This window comes from Varroa jacobsoni, unplaced genomic scaffold, assembly GCF_002532875.2.
Source record: "Varroa jacobsoni isolate VJ856 unplaced genomic scaffold, vjacob_1.0 scaffold_25, whole genome shotgun sequence".
Classification (NCBI taxonomy): Eukaryota; Metazoa; Arthropoda; class Arachnida; order Mesostigmata; family Varroidae; genus Varroa; species Varroa jacobsoni.
In genome coordinates, this window is record NW_019212927.1 from 237,447 (window position 1) to 262,331 (window position 24,885).

Genomic DNA, 24,885 nt, shown 5'->3' on the forward strand with positions numbered 1-24,885 from the left:
TCTTTGTTTTCCTTAGCATCTACTCGTTCTATGATATGCAACATTACCTTCCTTCGCCGTTGTTGATCTAAAGAATTTTCTTCCAATTTTATCTTTAAGTATTTTAAGAACCAATTGGTTGCTATTATTATCTCTTACTCGCCTATTTTTGCCGCAACTATTCTCCCACTCGTCGTTGCGGATTTATTGATCTATTTTCGTGTCAGCCATATTCAGGTTTTTAGTCGGACCCCCAAGGGATAACCCCGCGAACATAAATCTCTCCTCGATGTGTAGCTGCTAGTAGAAATTGGATGAAGGATCTAGTCAGGTAATTGTCTCTACCGTTTTTGTTCTGTATAAGGACTGTTTTGCTCTTCCTGTCTCAGATGATACTGGTTTTCACGGCCTGTATTTTCCTAAAGATTATACTTGGTTGATTCTCTTTCAATATTGTCTCTACCCTTCCAGTATTTTTCGTGTCTTGGAAGCCTCATTGCACCTTTTCAGCTTTTCTTCTTAATTTGCTTAGGGGTTTCTTTTTTTGCTAGCAGCTTAAATGTATATATTGCGTATCTGATTTACGCATCTTTTACTTTTTTGCCGTTTTTGCAATGCTCTCTATTTATGGCTGTTAATGTATTTATTGCTTAGACTTATCAAAATCTTCGGTCTTTTGTCTCTCCGTCCTTCTTTCTCTCCAAATTGATGTTTTTCGATGAATTCTACCAGCAGTAACACCATCCCGCCATCGGTTCCTACGTGCCTTTGTACATGTCGTTAAGTTCTGTTAGGTCCGACTGAGTGCCCTTGACGTTATATAATACAACTGGCCCGTTCGCCTCACATTACTCTCCTGTAAGTCTGCAGTATCCCTACGTTTGTTAGCTACTTTGGGGCCTCCTGGCGATCCCAAAGTCAAGATATCTGTTGCGGAACTGTTATTCCGTTGAGGAAACCTAGTCAGCACACAGTATTTAAGAGTATCTACTTGGGATTCATTTATCATCTTTAATTATATCCTTATATCGTTGTTCGTGATTATGTTTCCTTTGAGCTCCAATAATGCAATTATTTTTAAATTTGATATTTTGCTGCCCTCTCATTCTAGGTGAAAGGTTCAACCAATCTATTGACTTTTCGAAATAACAGTCATTCGGCACTGCTATGAGCGGCCGCATCTGTCAATATTTTTACCCTCTCTACCCTGATAACACAAAAAGATTGAAAAAAAATCGAAATACTGTGCTTTATCTGTTCTACCGAGTGACTTTCAATTTTCTAACACAACAGCTTTTGTGCTTGGTACATCAAACGGCGACTCTTTTTCACACCCTAGGTGTTTTTCAGTTACAATCAACTGTTGTTACCAAAATACTATAGTCTCGAAAAAAATCAAGATCTCAATTTGTACCTGTCAAAAAGGGAACTTGAGTTAGGGCTTGAAAAGAGGCTACCCGGTGCTTTTTTAAATGACTGTGCCCGCGATTATCCGTGACAGATTTTGGTTAGTTCCCATTATGCCAAAAACCTAAAAAATTTGAAAATAATTTAAGAATTTCCATTCTGTTTACTCTATTATGATGGCCATCACTTTTGTGTGCTTCTCACGGCGCGGCCTATCCGCTAGTTACGTTCACGAGATTCGTTGTACAGATGGGCACTTTTTCAGTAGCTCTCTTACTTTCGTCGGGGTCGAAAAAAAGTTTTATTTTGCGGCTAATTTAGTCCTCTTCCGCTTTTTTTGCTGAGCTTTGGTCACTCTTATACTCGCAGCCCAGCTTTGCATAAGGGGTGAAGTAAATGCACTTAAAGCGCGCTAGAATTTTCTCCTCAGAACTTAGTTTTGGTGTACTTGTCCGAAAACTTTGAGCCCGTTGGGTCGTTATGTGTGATCCTATCATTCGAATTTAATACATGATATGTGAGCGTAGGGCATTTATAGTAAGTCAACCTTTTCCAGAACCTTTGTCATTGCGAGCGTGCGTTTGTTTAGTATTTTTGAAGAGAAAAAGAAGAAATTTTTTTCTGAAACAAGATAGAAAACATCCTGGCAGAGAACTGTGCACTATTTTCAGCATTTGAGCAGAAATTAGTTCGTATCCAATGTTTTCGCACTGAACAAAACGCCAATGAGAAGTCTTGACATGACAACATCGACTAATTAGTTTGTGCTACTAAAAAGGCATCTATAGAATTGCAAAGCGAATATTGAAACGAGCCCATGAGCGGTTTAAGTAAGTAAGCGAATTGGGGCTATAGTGAATAAAAATGTTTGTAGGTATTGACACTCCTATTATATGAAAAAACAAGGTATCATGTATGAAGATAGAAAAGTCCGACCGATATTACTCTGCATCTTAATCTCAATTACTAAGCTTTATATATAAGTATATATACATATTTTGCACAAAAAGTATACGGTATGCTCATATATATATATATATATATATATATATATATATATATAAAGCTTAGTAATTGAGATTAAGATGCAGAGTAATATCGGTCGGACTTTTCTACCTTCATATATATATATATATATATGAGCATACCGTATACTTTTTGTGCAAACTATGTAAGGATAGAAAGCAATTCAGAAGGTCGTGTTGGATACAACCCTTTAGAAATATCGATAGATTGCATATGCAATATTGCTTAAAACCAAACGGCAATTTTTATACTTGAAAGGTCTATCTTAAATTTGCAAGCAAAATTAGATCACCATACCATAAAGGCACATGAAGTTACCTTGAACAATTAGCCGATTTCCAACTGTTCAAACCTCAACTATTGAAATTCCCTCAAAAAAGATAGTAATTATTATGTTCGTCCAAACAGCACTGTCTTGCTACTTAATGCTTTCTTCATAGATTATTTTCTGTGCGTTAGGTTGTAAAATAAAATCGGAAATCGTTATCAAAAGATACCATTGCTTTCAAAAGTTACATAGAACAAAATAATTAGATATATTTTTTTATACGCTGAATATTTTAAGTAGAATATAGCGGAAAACACACTACAGGTCGCCAGATAGCCGCCTGTGTTACAGCAGTTAAAAATGGAATGTATCAGACATTAATATACTAACTCCACTCTATTTACTTAATGCTAAGGCGTAGAAGTAGTTTGGTTCACTTAGTTTCAGGGTTTTCTTCGTTCCGCGCCTGTTTTCCTATTAATAAAATTAACCCGATTAGTTAGTCTTATAACTGGCTAACGTAAGCTATAATATACACCAGCAGGTATTTCACATCAAAAAATTTCATCTACATTACCTCTAGTCTATAATTCAATTACAGACCTACAACATCCAGCTCCAGTTTTTCCGAAATCTTGCAGTATCAGTTGTGTTAACCTGTGGCAGTAACTCTATTCCTCTGGTCAACTAAATCTATTAGCGATATTTATTTTGTCGCAGTTACGCTGTTCCACGTAACTCGTCGTGGAATGTTCCAATACTCTTGCTGGCACGTTGCAGTTTTCTGCCTATTCTAGCATTTGATCTAGGCACGCGCAACCCATAACATTAATTAGTGCTCGATTGCAGTGCAGAACCTTTGTAGCCGTCCGGTTGTACCTCTCCTGAGACCCTGGAGTATTAATTCTGTTATCCTGTTGCATCATTTGGTCACAGAAAATTTTCTTGATTGAGTCTTATTCTGCGTCCAGTAATCTGACGCAGTTATTCTATAACTCTCTTCCACAATTGGTTGCCGTGGTAGAATAAATGTTCCAGTAACCTCGTCATTTTATTTCGATAAGTCCCTTAACGCCCTGCATCTATTTTACTGCTTGAAGAAGCAGCTGAGTTAGACTTCAGGATTTTCAGTATAAATACATAAAAGTTTGTCCGTATAAAATTAACTCTGTACATTTACCTAGCGCAGACCATATGGTTTTTATAGGTATTTTAGTTCTCCTATTAATTGCAAAAAGAAAGGGGTAATAAAATTACAGCAACATAAGTAATAAGACTACTATAGCATCGTAATCTTATTACTTTTATTGTAATCTTTCCATTTATATAATTTCTCGATGTTTTTCGAAAAACTTTTAGCCTTCCATTTTTCGACCTATTTTACGCCGACCTATTTTTAAAATATCAATTTTATGTATAAATGCATCTATCGTTCGCGTTATCGATTGACCGACTGGAGCCATGAGCAACTCTTTTTATGTACAATACTTTGTTTTCACCATCCAAATTGTATTTTCAACGCGAAAATTAAGATTTAGGTATTGAAAATATAATCACATTTAATTCGGCCCATCGAAAACTTTCCGTTGGTACCATAGAGTATCTCTTTACATACAGCTCCATGTGAAAAATTCTAACCTTATTTTCATTAACGCGAAACATTACGAAATTTATTTTTTTAGTTTATTACCATTTATTTTCGAGCCAAAATATCTATTTTAACTATAGGGGGATGTATTGCGTTTTCACTTAATCCGCCGAGATATACAGCAAAATGGTAGATTGCGTAGAAAGGATGTTTTCAATATTTTGATGTTCCTTTCTGAAAACCTTTTAGACAGTTTTTTCGGAAAAAAATTGTTCCCCAGAAGTATTTGCCATAGCAACCGATACGGCTTACCAATTGATAATTCTCAAGAATTTTCTCAAAAGAGCAGTCAAAAGTGGCTCGAGACGCATTTTCATTTTAGTGTCACGTGAGCGACACGTGAGGTTTTTGACGATTTTTACGACAAATTACCCATGTTAGGTACAGGAATATACACTGCATTTTGATTAAACTCAGTGAGAACCTTTGATCAGTATCACGGGAGACCCTCCCTCCTACTTAGACCTCCATTTAAACAACCGGCTACTATTTTGCCTCTACATTTTTCGACAAAAATCCAACCAAAATATAGCCGTCTGATGAACACACCGTCACAAACTCCTGTAAACAAGACAAAAAAATGCAGAAGCTGCAAAAAACAGTAACGTGCCCAAATTACGCTTCATATGATTAAAAAAAGCACCCAGTGAAAAAAGTATTGATTTAACCGATTTCATCTCTTGTTGCTGATTTCCTTTAGATAAAACTATAGCAACTCGTCCAAAATGACGATATTTTTGGTTTTACTTGTTCCTCTTGAAATGTCGCCAAAAATTATTGAACCATTGTCTTTGCGATTATCAACCTCATTGTGGAATTGTCTTTTTTAGTCATTTACAAGTAGTTTATAGATATTTCAGTCTGTTTCACAATATTGTACCGAAATTCCTGTTAGTTTTCATTATCCTGGTATTGATATTCTGAGGCTGACAGATTGAAGTCTTCTAATTTCGTACTAGTCCCTTAAGTTGAAGGTATATAAAGGCTTTTTCATGACGCATGTCACCGATAGGAAGAATCATATTGTTTCAACAGTCGGTCCTTATGAGTATAATCCTGAGCCAACGCGTTATTTGGAGTGTTCCACATGCTTTAGAGCTTTGTGACTTCTCCCGTTATTAACACAGTCACAAAAAGATCTGGAATTTCCTGCGGCAGCTGGGTTTGCTCCGCATCCTCCATAAGCTTCTGTCACTAGCTCGTTTTGTGCATACAAGCTCCTTAAACTTTAGTGAGAGAAACTATTTCATGCGTTTTCAACGAATAAAAAATGTAGGTCGTCCAATATGATAAAGTAGAAGTCTCAAGTAGTAGATTTTCCCCAACGTGGATTTGCCGCGTAGATAAGTGAGAGTAAATTGTTTTTATGGTGAATGGGGAAATCCGAAACTTCTAGGCCATTCTCCTTTTTTACCCCATTAGTATTGGCCCAGGCATATAATTTGGAAGCACTGACGGAAAGTAAAATTTTCACGGATTTGTCGCCGTTCCAAGAAGCCGCGAATGCTGCTAATTTTGCTTGTTCTGTGTTGTTTCGAATTAGCTATGTTGGTGTACTTTTTTGAAAAATGCTTCTCATTTCTTGTTGTTTGTAGCATCACTGAATCCCTGTATGTGTGATTGCTCATAGAGTGTTTCGTAGTGTTCGTAGAGATTTTGATTAAATGGTAAGTTTGCACATTTGATTTTCATAGTTACATCCACCAAGTATTGTTCAAACAGGTGATTTGCCCTGGATAGATGATTAAACCTTCAGAACACATGATTTAATCTGCGTAGTACCGCAGTGACATTGTTTTTGTTCTACGTGGTTCATAGTTCATAACGCCAATCAGTTTCGCTTAATAGAAATGGTGGTACGCACTGTAGGCAGTCATAGGATGGATATGATTTAGAAATTATCTAAGAATCGTTTGTTTACGCGTTGTGGGCATCTTATTCTATTTTACTACCGTAGGGTGATGTGCTTTGGTATTATTTGATCTTGTTAATTTCTGAATAGACGTTCCTACTTTATCCGCAGCTTGAGCACTGTTCTTTCGTACTCATCCGTTGATCGTCAATAATGAGCAATAAGAATATGCTTCTGTCATAAATTATTACCATATTTGTTGGCTGTTGTTAGGTCCTGAATGTAAAAATTGTCTCTTCGAAGTTTAAACGTGTGTAAAATTTTGTGCTATTTACACAATAATAATAATTGTAGAAGAGAGAGAGAAAGGTTTGTTAATACTTGGGCGAAGATAATTATCTTACGAGATATCTCTATTAAAGGATCCACTTAAAGATGAACTAAAATGACATCGCCTTTTTTTAATGTGCATGCAAGCAATTCATGGAGTATTTTAGCTGAATAAGTGGTCCGTATTGAACGGTAAATGAATGCCTGGCATATTTCAAATCTTTTTAAGCTTGTGATCTTATAATGTGATTATTATTTATACGAGTAATCATTCTTGTTGTATTGTACACTTACGTTAAAAATATTTCAGATACCTTTTTTAATCATGTAGTAAGAGTTGTTTTGCTTCAACATAATTTGAATATCCCTAAGATCCTAACAAAAGCAATACATCTAGAAAACCCGAATAATAACAATATTAGATAAACTTAGGTAAATATGTCGTGTTTATAATTAAGTACTCTGTCGACGAAATAAGTTGATATGTTGAGCAAATCAAAAAGACGATTTGACACTAGAAAGTAGAGGTTTCAAAGAATTAAAACAAAACGAAAAGTACAACAATTCAAAGCTAGCTCGCCAACAGATAATCCACTGGTTTACTGCTAAATTTTTTTAGACCTAAGAAAAATAACGATGAGCAATCAGTCTGCGTTTATATATACCAGTTTACTCACGGTTGCAAATTGCATAAAATTAACCACCTTGAATATGCGCTTAATGCCCTTTAGATGATATTGTAGAGCGTGATAGGTGTCTATATTGTTTGATACACAGTTCACCTTTAAGCTCGAAACAGAACTTCCTTGCTCAGAGACCGTCATAAAATCTATGCCAAGCTGCCGCAAAATTCGATTGAATTATCCTCTCTATTTTACGAGTCATTGGAAAGCAGGCTTTATGGTAAAATTCTATAGATAAAAACAAGGTGCCTGTTCTAGCGGTTGTTCTTTTTATCTGTTTTATGTATTTTACAACCAACGTTTCTGTGACAACCGCCAATTGCCTCAAACAGAAAACTCGGATCTTTTTTTAATCGGTTATATTTGATAGTGCATTTACATATGTTCATGAGACCTCTCAAGCAGAGCGTTTCGAGATTACGCTAAAGCAATTATAGCAGTTAGCAATATGTGGCAAAATTATCCAGCTAGCAAAGTGTATTTTGCACTTAAACGTTGTCATTCCTGTGCATAACGCAAGTGTACTGTTTGGCCTTCGGAACACTGACAAAGTGATGATTAACTTATTACAGTAAGTTAATGATATAACTAACAAATTCAGCTTGGCTGTCTTATAGGTCACCAAGATAATATGCCTTCATCGTCGCCTTGGTATTAGTATATAATGGCCAACGTTTAATCTATCTGTAAATTAATATAGGTGTGGGTGCATATTGAAAGTAAATATGTGCAATGTTATTTATTTAAAGTCAGCCTTTCATAAGTACACATTACAATAAAGTGCCAACTATAGTCCGTACCTGGCGTCTTCTTTAGGGTAAGCATATTACATAAATGGCAAAAAATATAAAAATAGCTACCAATACGTACCACGTCAATGAGTTGAGACAGTTTTAGTCCCATTTTGACAGTGAGCCTGTCGGAGTTATTGCCTACAGGCCGAATAAGTCGGTTGTAAGAACTCATCAGGTCATCATACAGTCGTTTCGCATCAGGGTTGGCTACCGTGGTCCGAAAGAAAAAGCACAGTGTTGACAAAACGAGCAGCACGACGACGGAAAGTAACGAAACCTTTTGATGACGATAACACTTCTGTGATCGAAGTTCAAAAACCTTATTACGTCGAATCTTAGCTACTGCAACACAGTTAGCACTCAAACGCCGCCGTGTCTGCATGATTGAAGCCGCAGCCGATGCTAGTCACTGATTGTCGTGGTCTGATGTTGACCGATACCACGCTTTTAACTAACTACTCCTGTGCATCGAAAGATAGTCCCAATCGCTAAAAAGCGATAACACTCTATCGGAACATGCTAGCCGCTTATCGTCGCTCCATTGGAAATATGGCTTTCGATAAAACCAAACGTAGTTATTCTTTCTGTCCACGGCCCTCCTGGATATACGGCACGTTCGACTATTTCTGGAGTTATATTGGGGGATAAGGAGAACAAGGTCTCGTTTCCTAGTAACGGGAGGGCTTCGGTCCCTGGCTGAATAAGCATGACAACAGCGCCACCTGTGAAAGCATTCAGAACGACTGCCTCTGCTAAGAGAACTCTGTTTCAAATATTCGGCACAGGCAAAATCCGTTCCTAAGGTCGTCACTTTTATTTTTAAAATTTATTTAAAATGTGAAAGCCATTCTAATAAAACCGAACAAATTTGAAAGAAAACAGTCTGAAAAGGGATCACTGGAGGCTTACTATTGAAGCCGATGTAAAAGATAAGTAAATTAACTGTTATGTATATGACAAAAGTATCAGACATAAAAAATAACGATTATTAGAATGTATTTATCTTCTGAAAAAATTACTCCGCATATTTAGCCTTGTAATTTACCGTAGATTCTTGCGAAGCTGCTTATTATTAACTTTTTAACACAGTGAACTTTCATAGTCAAGCTTGCCCGGTTTACAACGGTGGTTTTCAGCTTCAATGGCAAATTTCATTTACTCAACCCTATTCGATCATGGGTCAGAAGGTACGGCAGTTCTTTAAACTACACTTTAATTATATAAAGAAAGTAAGTTACCTTGGAGTAATTAGTATGGTTGAGGGTCATGCGTTTATCCCACTTCAGACAATATTGCACCACTAGTAAGTAGCAAAGGCACTACTTATTGAATTTAAATAATATTATTATTTATTTTCAGTTACTAACCTTTTCAGAAGACTGATTTTACTAACTGAACGCCGATTTATTATTTAGCTGCACGAATGAAACGAGTGTAAACTTTCTATAAACGCATGGACAATGCTGTCTGTGCTAGTGTTGACATTTCTGGGAATTCGACCCGCACTTCATGATACTTGATGGAGCTCTTAATGTAGAGATTTGTTAAAATACTATACTATTGTTTTCCGCAAAAGGTAAAAAATGTGTACTACGATGGTTTAACGGCCAAGTACATCCCCGACTTCAATAAGCAGACTGAGTAAAATCTTTTCTGTGGATTACCTAATTAAGAATAATTTCCATATTATCGTAAAGCGTGGAATAGAATGATTTTAGCTACTGTTTAATAGTCTTTTCAATTTATTGAAAAATTCGAGTTATATAACTATATATATGGTGTTTGTTAAAATTTTAAACATTTATTATCAATAACAGAACAACGTCAGAGACATTATCGGTTATGTATTGAACATTATCATGCCGCTGAATGAAGGTATGAACATTGATGGAGCAACAGAAAATAACTTTCTTATACTATATATCATACTTTCTGTTTCTTAAAACACTTTTTAATGCACTTCTATGATTCATCGAGTTCCGGTTTATTTTAGAACTGCAACCCTGTGGTCTATACATACACTACACGTCAGATGTGACTGTATAAAGAAGCATATTAATTAAAGTGAGCATAGGTCTGATTGATATTCATGTAGAAACTTGATAGTCACGTTCATGCGGGAACTACATTTGTTTTCGACAAGTATATTTGCTTGTTTCAATTATTATCAGAAACCAATTCGAAGTGAAAAATTACGTCCAAATTACGCCAAAAGAAACGTAGGCAAACTAACTACACTTTGACATTTTTAATGTAATTGTCTGCAAAATCCTTCAACTAATACACTTGTGGCAGGTAATAAATAGGTACTCACGTACTTTCTCTACACCTGGCACTGATCCTACGTTAAAATCTATGACGGAATTTATCAAGTGTGGTAATGTTGTGTTCAAGTAAAGGTGTCATATATATCACCAGCTCATATGTTCAGAAACTACGAGGAAATGTAATATATAAGTTAGATTTCTTGACAACGAAGCAACCCAATGCAGCATCCAATATGAAGACTGCTACTTTCCCCACTTTGGCAACATATGAATCGAAATCTACAGGAGGAGTGACAGGAATTCCCAATACCTGAACTGAGTGAGCTCTGAAAATAGTGTGATAACTGCGATTAAATGCAGATGTATGTAATATCTGTGTGTTTTTATGATTCGTTTTTTTCGTTTAGCTTTACATTGTTCTATATACCATTTGAACGTGTTCTCTCGTTTTAAAAGTATATTTTCATTGTAGAGAACAAAATTTTATGTCGAGTTCATGCTCTAAAGGTGGATGTTACAGGTGAAAAAAAATAGATTATCTACAATTTAATATGTTTTGCCTTTTGTCAATCTGCCGCTGTAGCACGGATTATTTTTGCCGTGTATGGAATGAACTCCATGGCTAAGGCTACTGATTGAAAGAGGTTTACAAAATTCAATAATACCATCTTGGAATTGAAGCAATGCACCTCGTTCCGACCATTATGCTATGTTAAAAATTGTTATTTGTTTTTGTTTGACTGCTTTTGCTGCCTATAAAAAATATATACAGTGTTTAATTAAAAGGCAGGGTACATAAATTAGTCATAGTTACCGATAACGAAGTGGTCTGTACCATTTAAAATTATGTATATGACCCTGGATAATCAATACTGAAACGGTACTATTGTAAAGGCTAAGAGATCTACAAACAATTATTTGCATATATATTTAAATGACAATAACTTTTAGTCTATTTACTTGAGAGTTATTCACCCGTGTACGTCTAGGATGACCCCACTACCAATTCAGTGAATCGCAAAGATGGCGGGTTCGGCTCACGTTTGATAACAAAATTCTAGATATTCCTATCTGTTTACTGGGTAGCCACTGAAAACAATAATCATTCGGCAACTAAAGACAACGGGCTTTTTCTGTCATTCGTTGCTCTAGTCAAATACCATATACACATTCAGTTAATGTCTAACTTAACTTGCACATGTCCGGCCTGTCTTCGCATACTAAGGATGTGCATCTAAGATATTCATCTAGTTCTTTTGACAAAGGAAACAGTATGCTTATTAAGCATAGCATTTTATTTCATAGGCTTAGAATACACTATTTTTTTTCTTGTACGGCCAAAATAAAGCAGAAGAGTGCAAGAAAATAATCTAATGACCTTAAAGACAGGTGGTGGAAGTAGCATAACATCTACAATTACACAATATATCGTACTTCATGCGCTCGATAATAATATTCTTCCGGAATGGAATTTGTAGCTAGAGCAGATTTTTTAGAGAAAAAATCTCAAGTGAATATATAATTCAATGAATAAAATTGGTTGTCTGCAAACCGCTACCAATGCCTAAGTAGTTAACCTATATCAGAAGTATGTTTGAGTTACAGTTTCCCTTAAAACTTCCTTGTTTTTACCTTGCTAGTTGAGTCCTCTATGGGTTATAGTATGTTTATTCAAGCTAACTAAGACTTTGTATGTCTTTATTTTGGACCTTTGTTTCATCGGCTACGTTGGCTGATCTACTTTAGCATTCCTACATTGTCTTTGCTTGGCTTTCTCACGGCTAAAAGGCTATGGAAAGCGACACGAAGGAGACTGTTTCATACGGAAATCTTGGTTCGTGTCATATTCATATTTACAATGATGAACTCCTTAGAACAAGGAAGCTTAAAACAAGGTTACCGTTAAATCATAGAATGCACTGATAGCCTTGCTAACCGATGGTTAGTAGGTGTCAAGCAATGTGTAACCGAGTTTGCGAACGGCAACGGATGCAGAGGGCCAACGAGAGCAGAGCCCCCTTGTGGCTTTATGAGGAAGCCCGGGAGCTGATGGAGTGGCGCCTGGCATGTGTGGACATAGGAGTGGTGCGCTGAGAGCATGCGCGGGATGGCGGGTGTGCTCATCCCAAGCCTCGCGCTTCTTCCTTGAGGGACTCGCTCCTCACGGTTCTCAGTCTTTCAATGGTGACTCCTCGTAGCCCTTTTTAACCCAAATCCACAAAGTGCTTGATATCTGGCATTGTGTTAAGTGTGGTGTCATTGTACGAGGAGACCGAACGCTGTCTAACATTGGTCTCCGTGATCTAAAGTGTCAAGTTAGGGGGGCCAGACAGACCGCAGCGGCAAAGTAAGCAGCCTAGCGAGTGCTACGGAGAAACTCAGGCCCAGGAAATGTAGTAGCGGTGAACACAGCAAGGTCCTGCTTTTGGCCGCGCCCCGGTCCTTACTCTGCGTCTGTCGCACCAGGCGAAAAATATCGGAGCGCTTAGTTGTCTAAGATGTAAGGTGCCTGAGCGCTGCTCTTTGTCGCTCTACGTACGTCAGATGCATTGAAAAACCGTGCATTGTGCATTATCAACGTATTGTCTTAAAGTAAGACCGTCCGTTACTGATAGTGCCCCACACCGCACTCTTTGATATACAATTTAAGGGCATCTGTCGTTTAAACACTCATGTAGGTTTAGAAAATCAATAATGTTGGAAAAATGGCACGATCTTTCATAAGCACTGACTTAGTTGGTTCAATTCTGGCATGTGGAAACGATCCAGAACGGGCGGGGTGTGCGCCCAGTGCACCCAGCTCGGGGACTGCCGTGGTGGTGGAAAACACAACCTGGACCGGGTTATCGGACATTGCCTGAACTCACTAGGAAGTGAGCATACACCAGAAGAAAACACCCAATATTAAAAATTTCGGAACAACCTAGTGAAAAAGCGTGTACTATCCTTTTTGATCTTTAATGGAAATGCCGCATGGCCATAGATGACTTTCATCGTTCATGGATTCTACTTCCCTTAGTAATTGTTTAGGAGTGCTAGATCGAACTCGAATCAACAGCGAATTTTAGGTGAAAAACCACGGGCGCGCCACTATTCTAGAGTATGAAGTTATGCATAATGTGGCATAAAACTCTTCCGATATTGGTGTGAAAACTTATACAGAGAAAGAACAACGTGTTATACTTGAGATATTGTCATAAGCAAATGGTATCCGCAAACCGGTAGCCCAGATATAGAACTTGTGAAGCAAAAAACAGTGATGGACACAGTGAAAAGATCCATTTAATAAACGCGGTGGGATAATAATAATAATGCGTTTGGCGTGGAATATGTTTGTGACAAGCGCGGCTAGGCAAGCCATTAAGCAGCACTCGCGTTCGATTAGAGGTACTTCTACTGTACTGAAATTGGCTGCTCCAATTCGCACTGCTGTTTATATTGTAACTACTGATTTGCGCTTCGGTTTGAGGTTCATCCTGATCGCAAATGGTAGTACGTTTCGTCGTGTACCCGTGCTTCATACTTGTGAGCTGCAAGGCTGCCCTTTTGTCCGACTCTACGCGTTCAGTGAACGCCTGAGCCAGATTCACCCACAACAGGCCAGCACGTTCCGCCGGCACGAGCAAATCGGCGTGTTGTTTTTCTGCTAGGAATAAATCGCCCAACTTTATCCAATCGACGACATTTTCCAGATCGTCCGTTCTAGCTCGGTAGTTTGTCAGCATGTGGCACTTGCGGTGAGCTTGAAGTCAGTGTTAAAATTAGGAGCTAAAAGGCTCTCTTAATTTTGCCCGTCGATTGGCTGACGACTTTACAGTTGGGCGTCTCACAATCAGATGTTGAGGATGCGGAGTACGCAAACAACTGTTTTCTCTGCAGGCCTAGCATGGCCGGGGCCAAGGCTGGCCGGTCAGCGATCGTTCCAAGCGTCCATTCCTCTACTGCTCATTGTTATGTGTACCCTGCATTCGCCTCAGAATACAGGTAAGTGTGTTCGCGCTGGAACTTTGGACATCCTTTTAATAATTTATAATTTAATCTATATTATTTGCACTCATCCATACTTTATTTTACTATTACATATTATAGCCAACCTTGGTAATTAATAATGTGCGATGATGTTCACTTGAATCATGTTCCATAAAGGACATCCATTTTTAAATTGGATCTGTTATAAGACCAAGCCAAAATGCATCGTAATCGTCAGGGCGGTTAAAAAGTAACATAATAATTTCATTTAATTATTTGCAAAAATACATAATTTTAGTGTACTTCAGTGTATAGTGTGAGTGTATCTGACAGATCGTCCCATTCGTAATCGGCTAAATCTCGACTTCAGCTGGAGATGGAAAGGGTAGCTACCGACTAAAAAAGCTGAGTGTGATCATACCCTAGGAACCACTGAGAGGCACGATTTAGTGGAAGCAACTGAGGGACGAAGCTGAAACCTCTACCTACCCAGCTTGGCTGCTATGGCCGGAGATCAATAAGTTTATCTTCTCCTTTTCTTAGCAGTGCAGGGTAGACTGCAGTAGCACGCCTCTTACGAATCTGCAAAGCCTATCTGCTCACATATTAGTCGCAAAGCCGACACTTTTTCCCATGCAAATGTGTTTCCTGCTACTATCTAAACCTGGATGTCATTTGCAATACAAGTTATTTATTTTCGTCCCCTTCGTCATTAGTTTGCACGATCCGCGCATTGAAGCCACTGGATGTATGCACCAAGTTCATTGTTAACTAATCGCACCTTAAGATGGAGCCACACTGATATTTTTAAAATTTAATGAAAGTCGCAAATAATATGCTGCCGAGTTGTAACTATCTTGTCTAGCACGTTTTTTTTTTATTATCAACGGGTGAGGATAACATACACATGCACCCGCGTCTTCTCAAAACACGTCTCCAACGAGGGCCCGCACAGCTTCAGTGGAGGAGAAAGAATAGGACACTACTCATGTGGCCTTAGACCACATCTTGCTCAAATAAAATGGTTAATAGCTGGTAGGTAATTACATTGATAGTTTCTGTACATCGAAATCGCTGCATTGTCACCTGTGTTGTATTCCATTATCTAAATAATAATAAAATATCCCGGATCCCTTACTTACGTGTGATTCTGTAACGACGTTTTTCCGGAAAAAAGAGTTTAGCAAGGCAAATTACGTCTATAAAACAATTTTGCAGTAACTAATTTTTTCAAATAAGTGCATTCGAATTCCACTATGATTTATCAGCACTTGCACCAAATCTGTTTTACAAATTATTCCTATTGTGCATCGTTCTCTTTTATTTAATTTGTTTTAGACTTCTGTCCTATTATAAGAGTTTTACCTTGTCCAAAATGTTGACCCAAATTCAGTTTTGCGTACTATAAACAGCTTCTTCTATCTATGCGTCTGATTTGGATATAACTTGCATCAGGAGACACAAAAGTTCATTCTGAGGGAGAACAAAAATAATAACGCAGAGATTAATGCAGAGGTTCCTGAGGTCTGTAACTACTGATTTCCTTTCTTAATTTGCCATTTGCTGATTGCGATACTAAGTGTTATATATAGCACTATCTTGTTGGGGCTAGAACTTTGTATCGCGTATTTTGTTTTTGAAGTGTCCATAGCTTTCATTAAATTACAACAATATAGACTTTTGATAAAGTGAAATCCTATACAATATTGAAAGACTGTAAATTTATATAATTATAAATCGAAACTAATAAAATGAACAAAAACGACTGAAATTTAATGTTTAAGGAAAACAGCGATACGCATCAGAGAAACATAAAAGGTTTGAAAAGTGGCTAAAGAATAACGAACTACGCGTCTGATATTAAATTAAAATAAACCAAAGATAAAAGTAAGCGATGGTACCTGTATTTGTTATCTTTAATTACTTCTTAATGTTGAGATTGGGTTTTGGTTTTACTTTTGCTGTTTTTTTTACGTTGACCTCGGCGTTGAAAAACGGCGGAAATAGCTTCCTTGAGGAAAAGCAGAGCGAGTTTGTATATAATATTCGGCCATTCATTCACTTGACGGCGTATAACCTTTAGCCATTGACAAATGACAACTTAAGCAAAGTAAAATTGGTAACCACGAAACATAAAAATGTATCCATTAACCTCACATATAAAAACCAGATAATAAAAAGGTTTTGTTCATCATTTTCAATTAATATCAGCAGCAATGAAAGCACTATATGCAAGAATATCCTGCAAAATACTGTCTTTACATTAGAAAAATTAGAACTTCAGATATACAATAGTAAGTCTACCTGTCACTTACGAAGGTAAGCCTATGCTAACAAAGTCAATTTTGCATCCACTGCAAATTTTCAAAAATTATGCGGTGTCCTACAACTGTTAAACTTCTGCTCGACGTTACAATATAAACAAGGCTAATGATCGCCAATTTTTCGTCCCCAATTACTTTTTTTTTACAATGTCATGAATTTTTCAGATATATGTTAGTGAACCAATTAAAATACAAGGAACCAAGTAAAATACAACCCAAAAATGAAACTTGGATTTTCGCGTGGCTGGAATTGAATATTCATTGAAGTAGAGCCTTCAAATTAACTTCCAAATTAAAGTGTCAAATCAAACGAAATAGGCTAGATCACTATGTAATCTTCGGCAATGACCATTTGGCAGTGGAACATTCATAGGGGCGATTTAGGTTGCTTATGCTTAGGTCATGATCTAGTTATAAGTGCAAATAATAGTGTAGGTAAACGGTCTACGATATGTTACAAAGCTGAAACTAATACATAGTACAAGTTCACTGCTTGACAAAAGATGGGCGACAAATATACGAATGGCGCTTGAACCTGTGTACCAAGATATTCTAATATATAGATCCCAATTGAAAAATTTTTAAGAATTTTCGAGTGATTTTTAAGCCTATATATACATGTGTTCTACAGTTCTCAGGCGTCATTTTTCGCGTGGGATAAATATAATACTCACACATATAGCTGCGTTATAAAGCAAACGAGTTTAGAAGTTCTTTGTAGCAAAATGTTTCTCATAAAAAGTTCAAATTATTGTTACATTTTTCCTGCCAGTACTGAAAACCGGAAAGCTACGACGACTTAAAGGCACCACATGATATTACAATTTAAGCTTTGCATAAGGTTGTTTTTGGTTCTACCTCATAGTGATAGTGTAATATTTTTGGACTATGTATTTTTAAAAAATGTTCATTTCTAAGGTCCTGCACCAAATTTTTATAAGCGAAACTTTTTTGGTTATGGTCGTTAAATCGGTTGTTCTTTTCGCGTTAGATGAATCAGGCACATTACTGTTTCACAATGGAAAAAAGATCTAAAGCTTGCGTCTGGAACTCAGCTTGCTAATGTAATTTACCTTGGTTAAATTTGTTGGGCTATTGTCTAGCTATCACGTGAAATGTCAACATGTTGTTATATTTCGACGAAGTTTCCGCAGACCAACTTCGAAAATTCATAACCCCGTCATGGCTTGAATCTGGAAGCGGTTTAGGCATTTTTCGTTCTTGAAACGACGCTAGTTAATACGCATACACAAACCAACAATAACTACTCCAACGCGCCGAAGTTGCTCCTTTTTCTAAAAACACAGGGAAGAAGGTAAAGATGGACTTATAGTTTTATAAATGGTAGTTTTGCGGGGTGCCTTAAAATTAGGCTTACAATAGGAATTAAGGTATGGAAAAAGTAAACTTACATTTGCAACAGAGGCGGCACGCTTCCCAACTGTTTGTACCGTTATTTCTATGCTGATACCAAAAATAAAAATGTATGTATTATTTTGCAATAATAGCATATATATAATAATTATAGTCCTAATTGCTCAGGAGTTTCCTAATTGATAATAGTCCAGAGTTTGATGTTGTTGACAAGCTGATGCTAGGCTGGTTTATGTTATTTCGCTTCGTCGAACAGTTTTTATATTAACAAGTAACAACTGCAACATAGTCAATACGTTTAATAATTCAGGTATATTGCTTGAAACTTAAGCTCCGCATTATTTGATAAATGTTTCGCGTGTTACGATCTGGTACTTCTTTTAGGCACTGCTGGCCCAACCTAGCACAAAGTGAAATGTAAACACACATGGTTTCGAATTTTCGCGCCACTTACAAATCGAAGTTAAGCATTGTTATTTGTAAAGAGAGCTGGCTCAGATTGAGAAAAGGATATATAGCGCTCTTGCGTAGCTTTAATTTAGCAAGTTAAAAATTAAATGAAATAAACATAGGCGTAGCTCTGTGTAAGTACTACATGAAACGGGATGTGGGAACCGACAGAACCAATGTTTGATAGCAAAAATCAACTCAGTTTACATAGAAGTTTGTACGTCTTATGTATACATAAGTTTAAAGGTCATTGAAGGTGGATGCACGTGGACGATACAAAGGAGGTGCACAAACACGGCTTTGTTGGAAGCCTAACGGAAAGGGAAAGATGTTTTCTAGGGAAGGAAAATACTACCAATGCCAGCTGGAAGGACGCATATTTTGGATGAGACCAAATGCGCGTGCCTCATAACCCCTATAATAATGGTTTAACCGTTTTGCGAACCAAGAGCTGTAGGACTCTTCTGGCTGAAAATAGCGCACACGAACACCGTAAAACTGTTGCCCGTATTTAATATCATGTAGCCTAGCTATTGCACATTTCTCTGGTTTTAAAATTACTTTTAAGAACTATACATCTATTAAAACAAGAAAGTCTCAAACCGCATACCATCAAACCAAGTCAACAAGCCTTGCAGATAAGTATTATATAAGGGGCTCTGCACCACTTACCAGTCATTTACCTCACTCTCATTTTATATATCTTTGTATACGAACCTGTTTGCCCTTAATTGATGATAGCAAATAATTCAGTTGTAAACCTTCTTTTTTAATTAGTTGCAAGCTTATTTTCTTTATATGTATAAGACTACCTCCCCTTGTATTACCATAATGTGACAATTGAACCCACAAAGGTATTTATGAAACATTTTTACGAAAATTCACCCTTTCTTTGCTAAAAAATTTAGGTCTTTTCGATCTCCGATTTCACCCATCATAGAAGAAACAGATGGCCATCGCCTTCATTCTGCCTGTGTAGAAGAGAAAGCCCATGAATACGTAACCTGACACTTACAGAGAATCATTTCGAAGCTAATAAAGCCTGGTCGACTTTTTTTTCAAAGAATGCATACGGTGCCTAGGCATCATTTTATAGGTAAATGTTGAAATTTGTATTAAATGTGAAGTAACGGGGCAGAAGTTATCTAAAAAAATACGTTATATGTGCGGACGCCAGTGCTCCGATTGACTACAAACGCTTTGAGAAAGCTTTGTTCTTAGCATGTCACTTGTTTAAACATAAATAGTCAGAAATATTTTAAGAATAAATCATTTCGGATCCATTGTGCTTTATCTGCAAATTTAAATAACTTTTTTGTTTAATTACACAGTCTTAAACGGAATTCGTAAAAACCTCATCTGATGGGAAAAGAGCTTTATTTAGTCGCCTTAACTCGAGTTAAAAATTAAGAATCTGTGCGTTCATTTTTTGGTACCCACACCCTTTTGCTTTACAATGAGATATACAGTAGTGGATTAGGATCAAGTTATTAGGAAATTATCCCAGAAAAAATCAATTAAAGAGCAATTTATTGTAACTGGGAAAACAACATGAACGTATTAAAATGACATGAACGTTTCATTGAAAGAGTGAGGTGATAATGACAACCCAGTAGACATGCTGTAAAGGTAAATTAAGTAGATAAAATGTCAACGACGGAAAATTCCTATATAATAAGAAAAAAATCAGTACAACAGGGTGGCGTGATTAGTAGCGCAGGGTAACTTTAAAATAGCTGTAAGTTAAGTTGCGTGTAACGTGTTTAGCAACAAGACTTAGGGACCCCTGAGAAAGTTTGGAAAATCGGTTGCTCGCAGGTATGCATTGTTTGGTGCTGGTAGTGAACCCTCTGAAGCAATGCTTTGTAGCAGTACTAAATTAAAACTTTAGGTTTGATGTAACCAATTAGCGGAACCGGCGAGTAGAATAACTGCACATAAATGAAGAGGTCATTGAGATACATTAATACACCGAGTGAACAAGAAAGAGGATTTACGATAACCGGACAATTACAATGGAAGAAAAGTGACCCGACAGGTGGATTGGGTGAATTGCAACGGATTAACTGGTGTTTTGCATAACAGCAAAAGTTTATAGTAGGCTGGCTATAATACTTGAGAATCAGAACAGTCATGCTAACAGTAAAGTATGCATAGGTTAGTCTAGTCTCTTCTTTTATATTGTCCCTATGTATATATGATCGCTGGTGATATTCGTCTTTTTGACTATGAGGTCCATTTTCGATCGTGACTCTTTTCGCACGAGTTCGTTTCGAGTGTCTATGGGAAGCTTGTACGGTCTGAGCTCGACAACACTTTGGTGGCATCTTTCAAAAACTTGGCCAAACGTTTTTGGGGGTCTATATACGAGGGTATTTCTTAGCGCCCATGGAGAGCAGTTAAATTGAAATTCGTTCCTGGCTTTTATACCTGAACTCATTATTTCAGGTCGGAAGTGCTACCTGAAGAGTGAAAATTTAAAACGGGGCCAATGTAACGGAATTAATCAATCGATGGATTTCGCTGAGCTGAGTAAAAATGCAATACATGCTCCTTTGCCTAAGACGTATGTTCCAAAATGAAGCTAGTAAAACGCCGATTGGTCGTTTCTGTTTCTCTATATAACAATGAGACGTAAGTATGTTCTGAAATTTTCGAGCGAATTTCTCACAAGTGTCGACAAAAAAATTTAGGGCGTTAATGCTGTCTTTTATATTTTCATCTTTGTAGAATACCAAAACGTTGAAGCTAAAAATTTTACGTGAGATACCGCTTCTTTAGCTCTAATTAGAAACTCGTGATGAACTGAATTAAACCATGTGTTCCCCGCGGCTGGTAAACAACGGCCTTTTGGAAGCGGCAATGCCCATTAATAACTGGGACTAGCCACAAATATTGCTTGAAAAACAACAATGTTTTACATAGCGGAAATATCTAAAGATAGGTTAGTTTCGGTGACAGTTCATTTAGATTTAGTTTACAATTATTTAGTTAAGAATGTTAAGGACCGAAGAACGCTTATTCTTCGTTAACAAAGCAGGTAGAATAAGAAGATGCATTTGTACGATAACTGTGCGCACGATTGCATCACAGAGCACATTCATATGTGATTGGCGCTACCTTTGTAACTCCTATGGCTCAATGACACCTATCCGTCGAAGAGTTTTCCGACGTTAGTAATACCTGTGCCCCTTTTAGAAAAAAATGGTGGTATGATGTGGCTAAATCAGATTGTTCGGACTTCAGCTCTTTAAATCCTCAGTGCTGTCGATTGTCGGGATCAATATGTTTCATAAAAGCATTTTGCATCCGACATTTGTCATTTCGACACATTTCACTTGGTTAAACAACTAATGAATTTTAACTTTTCCTTTTGTGAAAAGATAGAATTTTTGAAAGGTTATATCTGTTAACTGTTACCAATCAATGTCGATGTTAGTGTCCCAGGCTCGATAGTCGAATGCTTCAGGTAGTCTTTTTTTTAAAAGAAGTATAGACCTATGAACTTCGAACTTGCGCATTCGGACTGAAAGCATGGTTTAGTTTAAACAGCTTGGCAACTACAAGTAAGCATCTGCGCTTGTGTTACAGACCTAAATCCAATCACTACATTCCTAATTCTGCACAAAACGAATTAATCGCAACAAAAATAAGAGCTATGTATACACTTTTGGCAGTCACTCTCTTATGAAGAAATCTGTTACTGATTGTGTCACCCCAAGTCTCAAACGTGCGACTGTTCGACAGTTCATGATGAAATCACATTCTTTAAAAAGACTTGTATACGTACGTAAACAGAAAACTACTTACATCAAAAAGCGAAAGCAGATAGCAACTATTGATATGGAACCGTTGAGCATCTCTAATATACGAAAAAATTCGTCGGGCTAACCATGGCTTAAACGAAGGCTGATCTATATAAATGAAAATATCAATCCTCGCACAGATCTCGTTAATGAAGCCTAAGTAGTTGTAGAAGAGCCAGTAAAATTTGCAATTTACGTACGTATTCTACTTGGCCCTAAAGCAAATACACAAGCTATTATGCCACGAGTTAAACTGCTAATCAATGACGCCGATTGACTGTACTTCCTATCGGAATTCAACTGCTTCCTTATTTCCCAGCTTTTGCCATGACTATTCATCAAAGTCAAAAACAAATATCCAATCCTACTAGGATATGTTTGGATAAACTCGTTTTTATCCATGGTCTTTTATACACCGCGTTCTAGAGAGTCACTTCTACAGATGGAATTACCCGCTTTACTATTAAAGTAACCTTTTTATGCACACAGATTGCGTAAATAATGTTATTTTGTGTCTCTTGATCAAACAGCCACTTTATTCACGTACATTTTTGAGAAGTCGGCCAGTGGTCGAACAGTATCGTGAAGATTGACTAAATAAGTTGGTCGGGCACGGTTCTAGTTAAGTCAACTTGAGTTACTACAATTTATCTTGATAAACTGGCTTAAAATTTCTCATTTCATTAAATCAATGCTTACCATTTGACGGTCTGTTCCCATCTTATGTTCCCTCTGGAAAAAGTCGTACTTGCCGAGCTTTATTAAAGGATTTGCTATCAATTTCGAAACACTCTTTGTAGAGCTTCACTTCATTTGTGTTCAAGCGGAGCCGTTAAAGCGGACCATGAAACCTAAAGATGTAACATCTAGGCTACATGAGATGAGTTAGGAATATCACACTGTGACGTCTATGTCAGGTTAAATGTGTTTGTGCAGACAAATATTATATTCATGAATTTCTTTGCAGTGTCCCACGAAGCATTTAAATGGAACTCTGGCAGGCGTCACCCGTAAAGATTAAAATTAACTGCGCGTACTGGTAAATGTGCTAGAACACCTAAAAAAGACAGATAATGTGAATAGTGTGTTGTATTTTTATTATATTAAAATGTAATAAACGAATTCTATTCTTCCCTCAACTACAAGTGTACCTTTTAGAACAGAAGTTAGTTAAGTTTTTGCTCTTCCCTGACTATATTAAGGGGTCGCCATAATTTCTGCGCTCACATATAAGTGGCTTCGTAGACATATGGTGCAAGTTACTTCCAGATGCTTTCCACGCTCTTTTAATAAGTAAAGATTTTTTATCTGATTCTTTGGTAAAATATGGGGAATACTGTGTACAGCAGCGTACGCTTAGGACCTCGCTTCAACCAATTGCGCGTTCGTTCCAGTCAATGTGGTACGTCATGGAAAATACACACTCTCATCAACGAACCAGGAGAGCATGTGGATTGATGGATTGACTTAAGATAGATACGCATAACACAGATTATTGATTTCTCAAAAGGTTTGACCTTACCTAGAGAAGTAGGGGCATCTTATAATTGCGGAGAGCTTGTTTGACTGAGCTACCTTTTGGTACGCATTTATTTACAAATTTTGTTCTCCGGATGAATTGTTTGATACGACCGAAAGATGACGAAAATGGATGTAGTTCTCTACTACATAGGGTGAGGCAACGGTCTTTAAACAGTTACAAAGAAAGTGTCTTGATAGTTGGAAAGTCTCAATTTTTATATGTCATAATAGAAGGTGATACAAAAAATATTACAATGAGAAACGAATTTAACTGCCCAATAAATCTATAACAGGGGCGTCCTAACTCTATTTCTAATGAATGAAATTCTGGTAAATCTTTGCCTTCCCGTCACCCGGGAGAAGTGTTAAAAACTTCCATGCAAATTTGTAGAACAAACTTCTGAGAATTATTTTTGCATTACTTCGAGCAAACATTAGGGAATTTATCAAAGGAAACCGAATATGATAGACATGTTTTTGCCATAATATAAAACTAATTTACCAAAATCGTTACTTTCAATTGACATCAGTGATGAACAAAACTGGTATAGATGCGTTTTGTTTGACCTGGTGCAGCTCTACATATTAATCCTTTAATTTTTTTATAGGTTATATGTATGTCCAGCCATTCTATAGCTGATAAATTTGGCAACCGCTGTCTTTAGTTGTTAGTGTATAAAGTGGATTATCTTTTATAATTTAATTCATTTTGTTCAATTATGTACTTTTAAGCGCTTATATAAAAAGGTAGAGATTCTACGATAAAGGACATATCTTTATTTTACCTGCTATTTCCATCGAAAAACTATGTTTTATATTCACACAAACATCCTAATGCTTTATATTAGCTGTATATTAGCTAGAATTAATCCTGCACAAAAAACATATTTTATCATCTAAAATGATTCGTTGAAACTGTGGTGATATAGTTTCGGATCATCAATTCAAAGCAATTCTATTCATATGTACCCATTTAATTTAAAAATTGTCGCATTGCAATCTTTGAAGACTTCACAAAGCTTCTGAAACTGTTAAGTAAAGTCTTCGCAACATTTTCAGCAATAATATAATAGAAATCGCCACCAAACCACCGACAGGACATTGTTGGCTCCATCACAGGTTGCCCAAGTCTCCACCAAAGTTTTGAAACTACGCAGTACCATTGATTTCGTATATTTATCTCATAT

General features: G+C 36.9%; 2 protein-coding genes across 7 annotated transcripts in view; one reads left to right on the forward strand and one right to left on the reverse strand.

The window, feature by feature from the left end:
* Nucleotides 1-24,885, reverse strand: part of LOC111258901 (acetylcholine receptor subunit alpha-like 1) — a 71,240-nt gene that overhangs the window by 38,199 nt on the left and 8,156 nt on the right. Inside the window, exon 1 of one of the 6 annotated variants that reach the window (XM_022830465.2) lies at nt 8,064-8,683. The exons of 3 other annotated variants lie outside the window; for them this stretch is intronic. In XM_022830465.2, coding sequence (XP_022686200.1) covers nt 8,064-8,369 — 306 coding nt within the window. In that variant the 5' untranslated portion in view covers nt 8,370-8,683. Of the gene's footprint in view, nt 1-8,063; nt 8,684-24,885 lie in introns of those variants that run through there. 2 more of the 6 variants (XM_086967616.1, XM_086967620.1) reach the window with 2 other exon arrangements.
* Nucleotides 12,288-24,885, forward strand: part of nAChRbeta1 (nicotinic acetylcholine receptor beta1) — a 20,907-nt gene continuing 8,309 nt past the window's right edge. Inside the window, exon 1 of the mRNA XM_022830517.2 lies at nt 12,288-14,238. Coding sequence (XP_022686252.2) covers nt 14,091-14,238 — 148 coding nt within the window. The 5' untranslated portion in view covers nt 12,288-14,090. The remainder of the gene's footprint in view (nt 14,239-24,885) is intronic.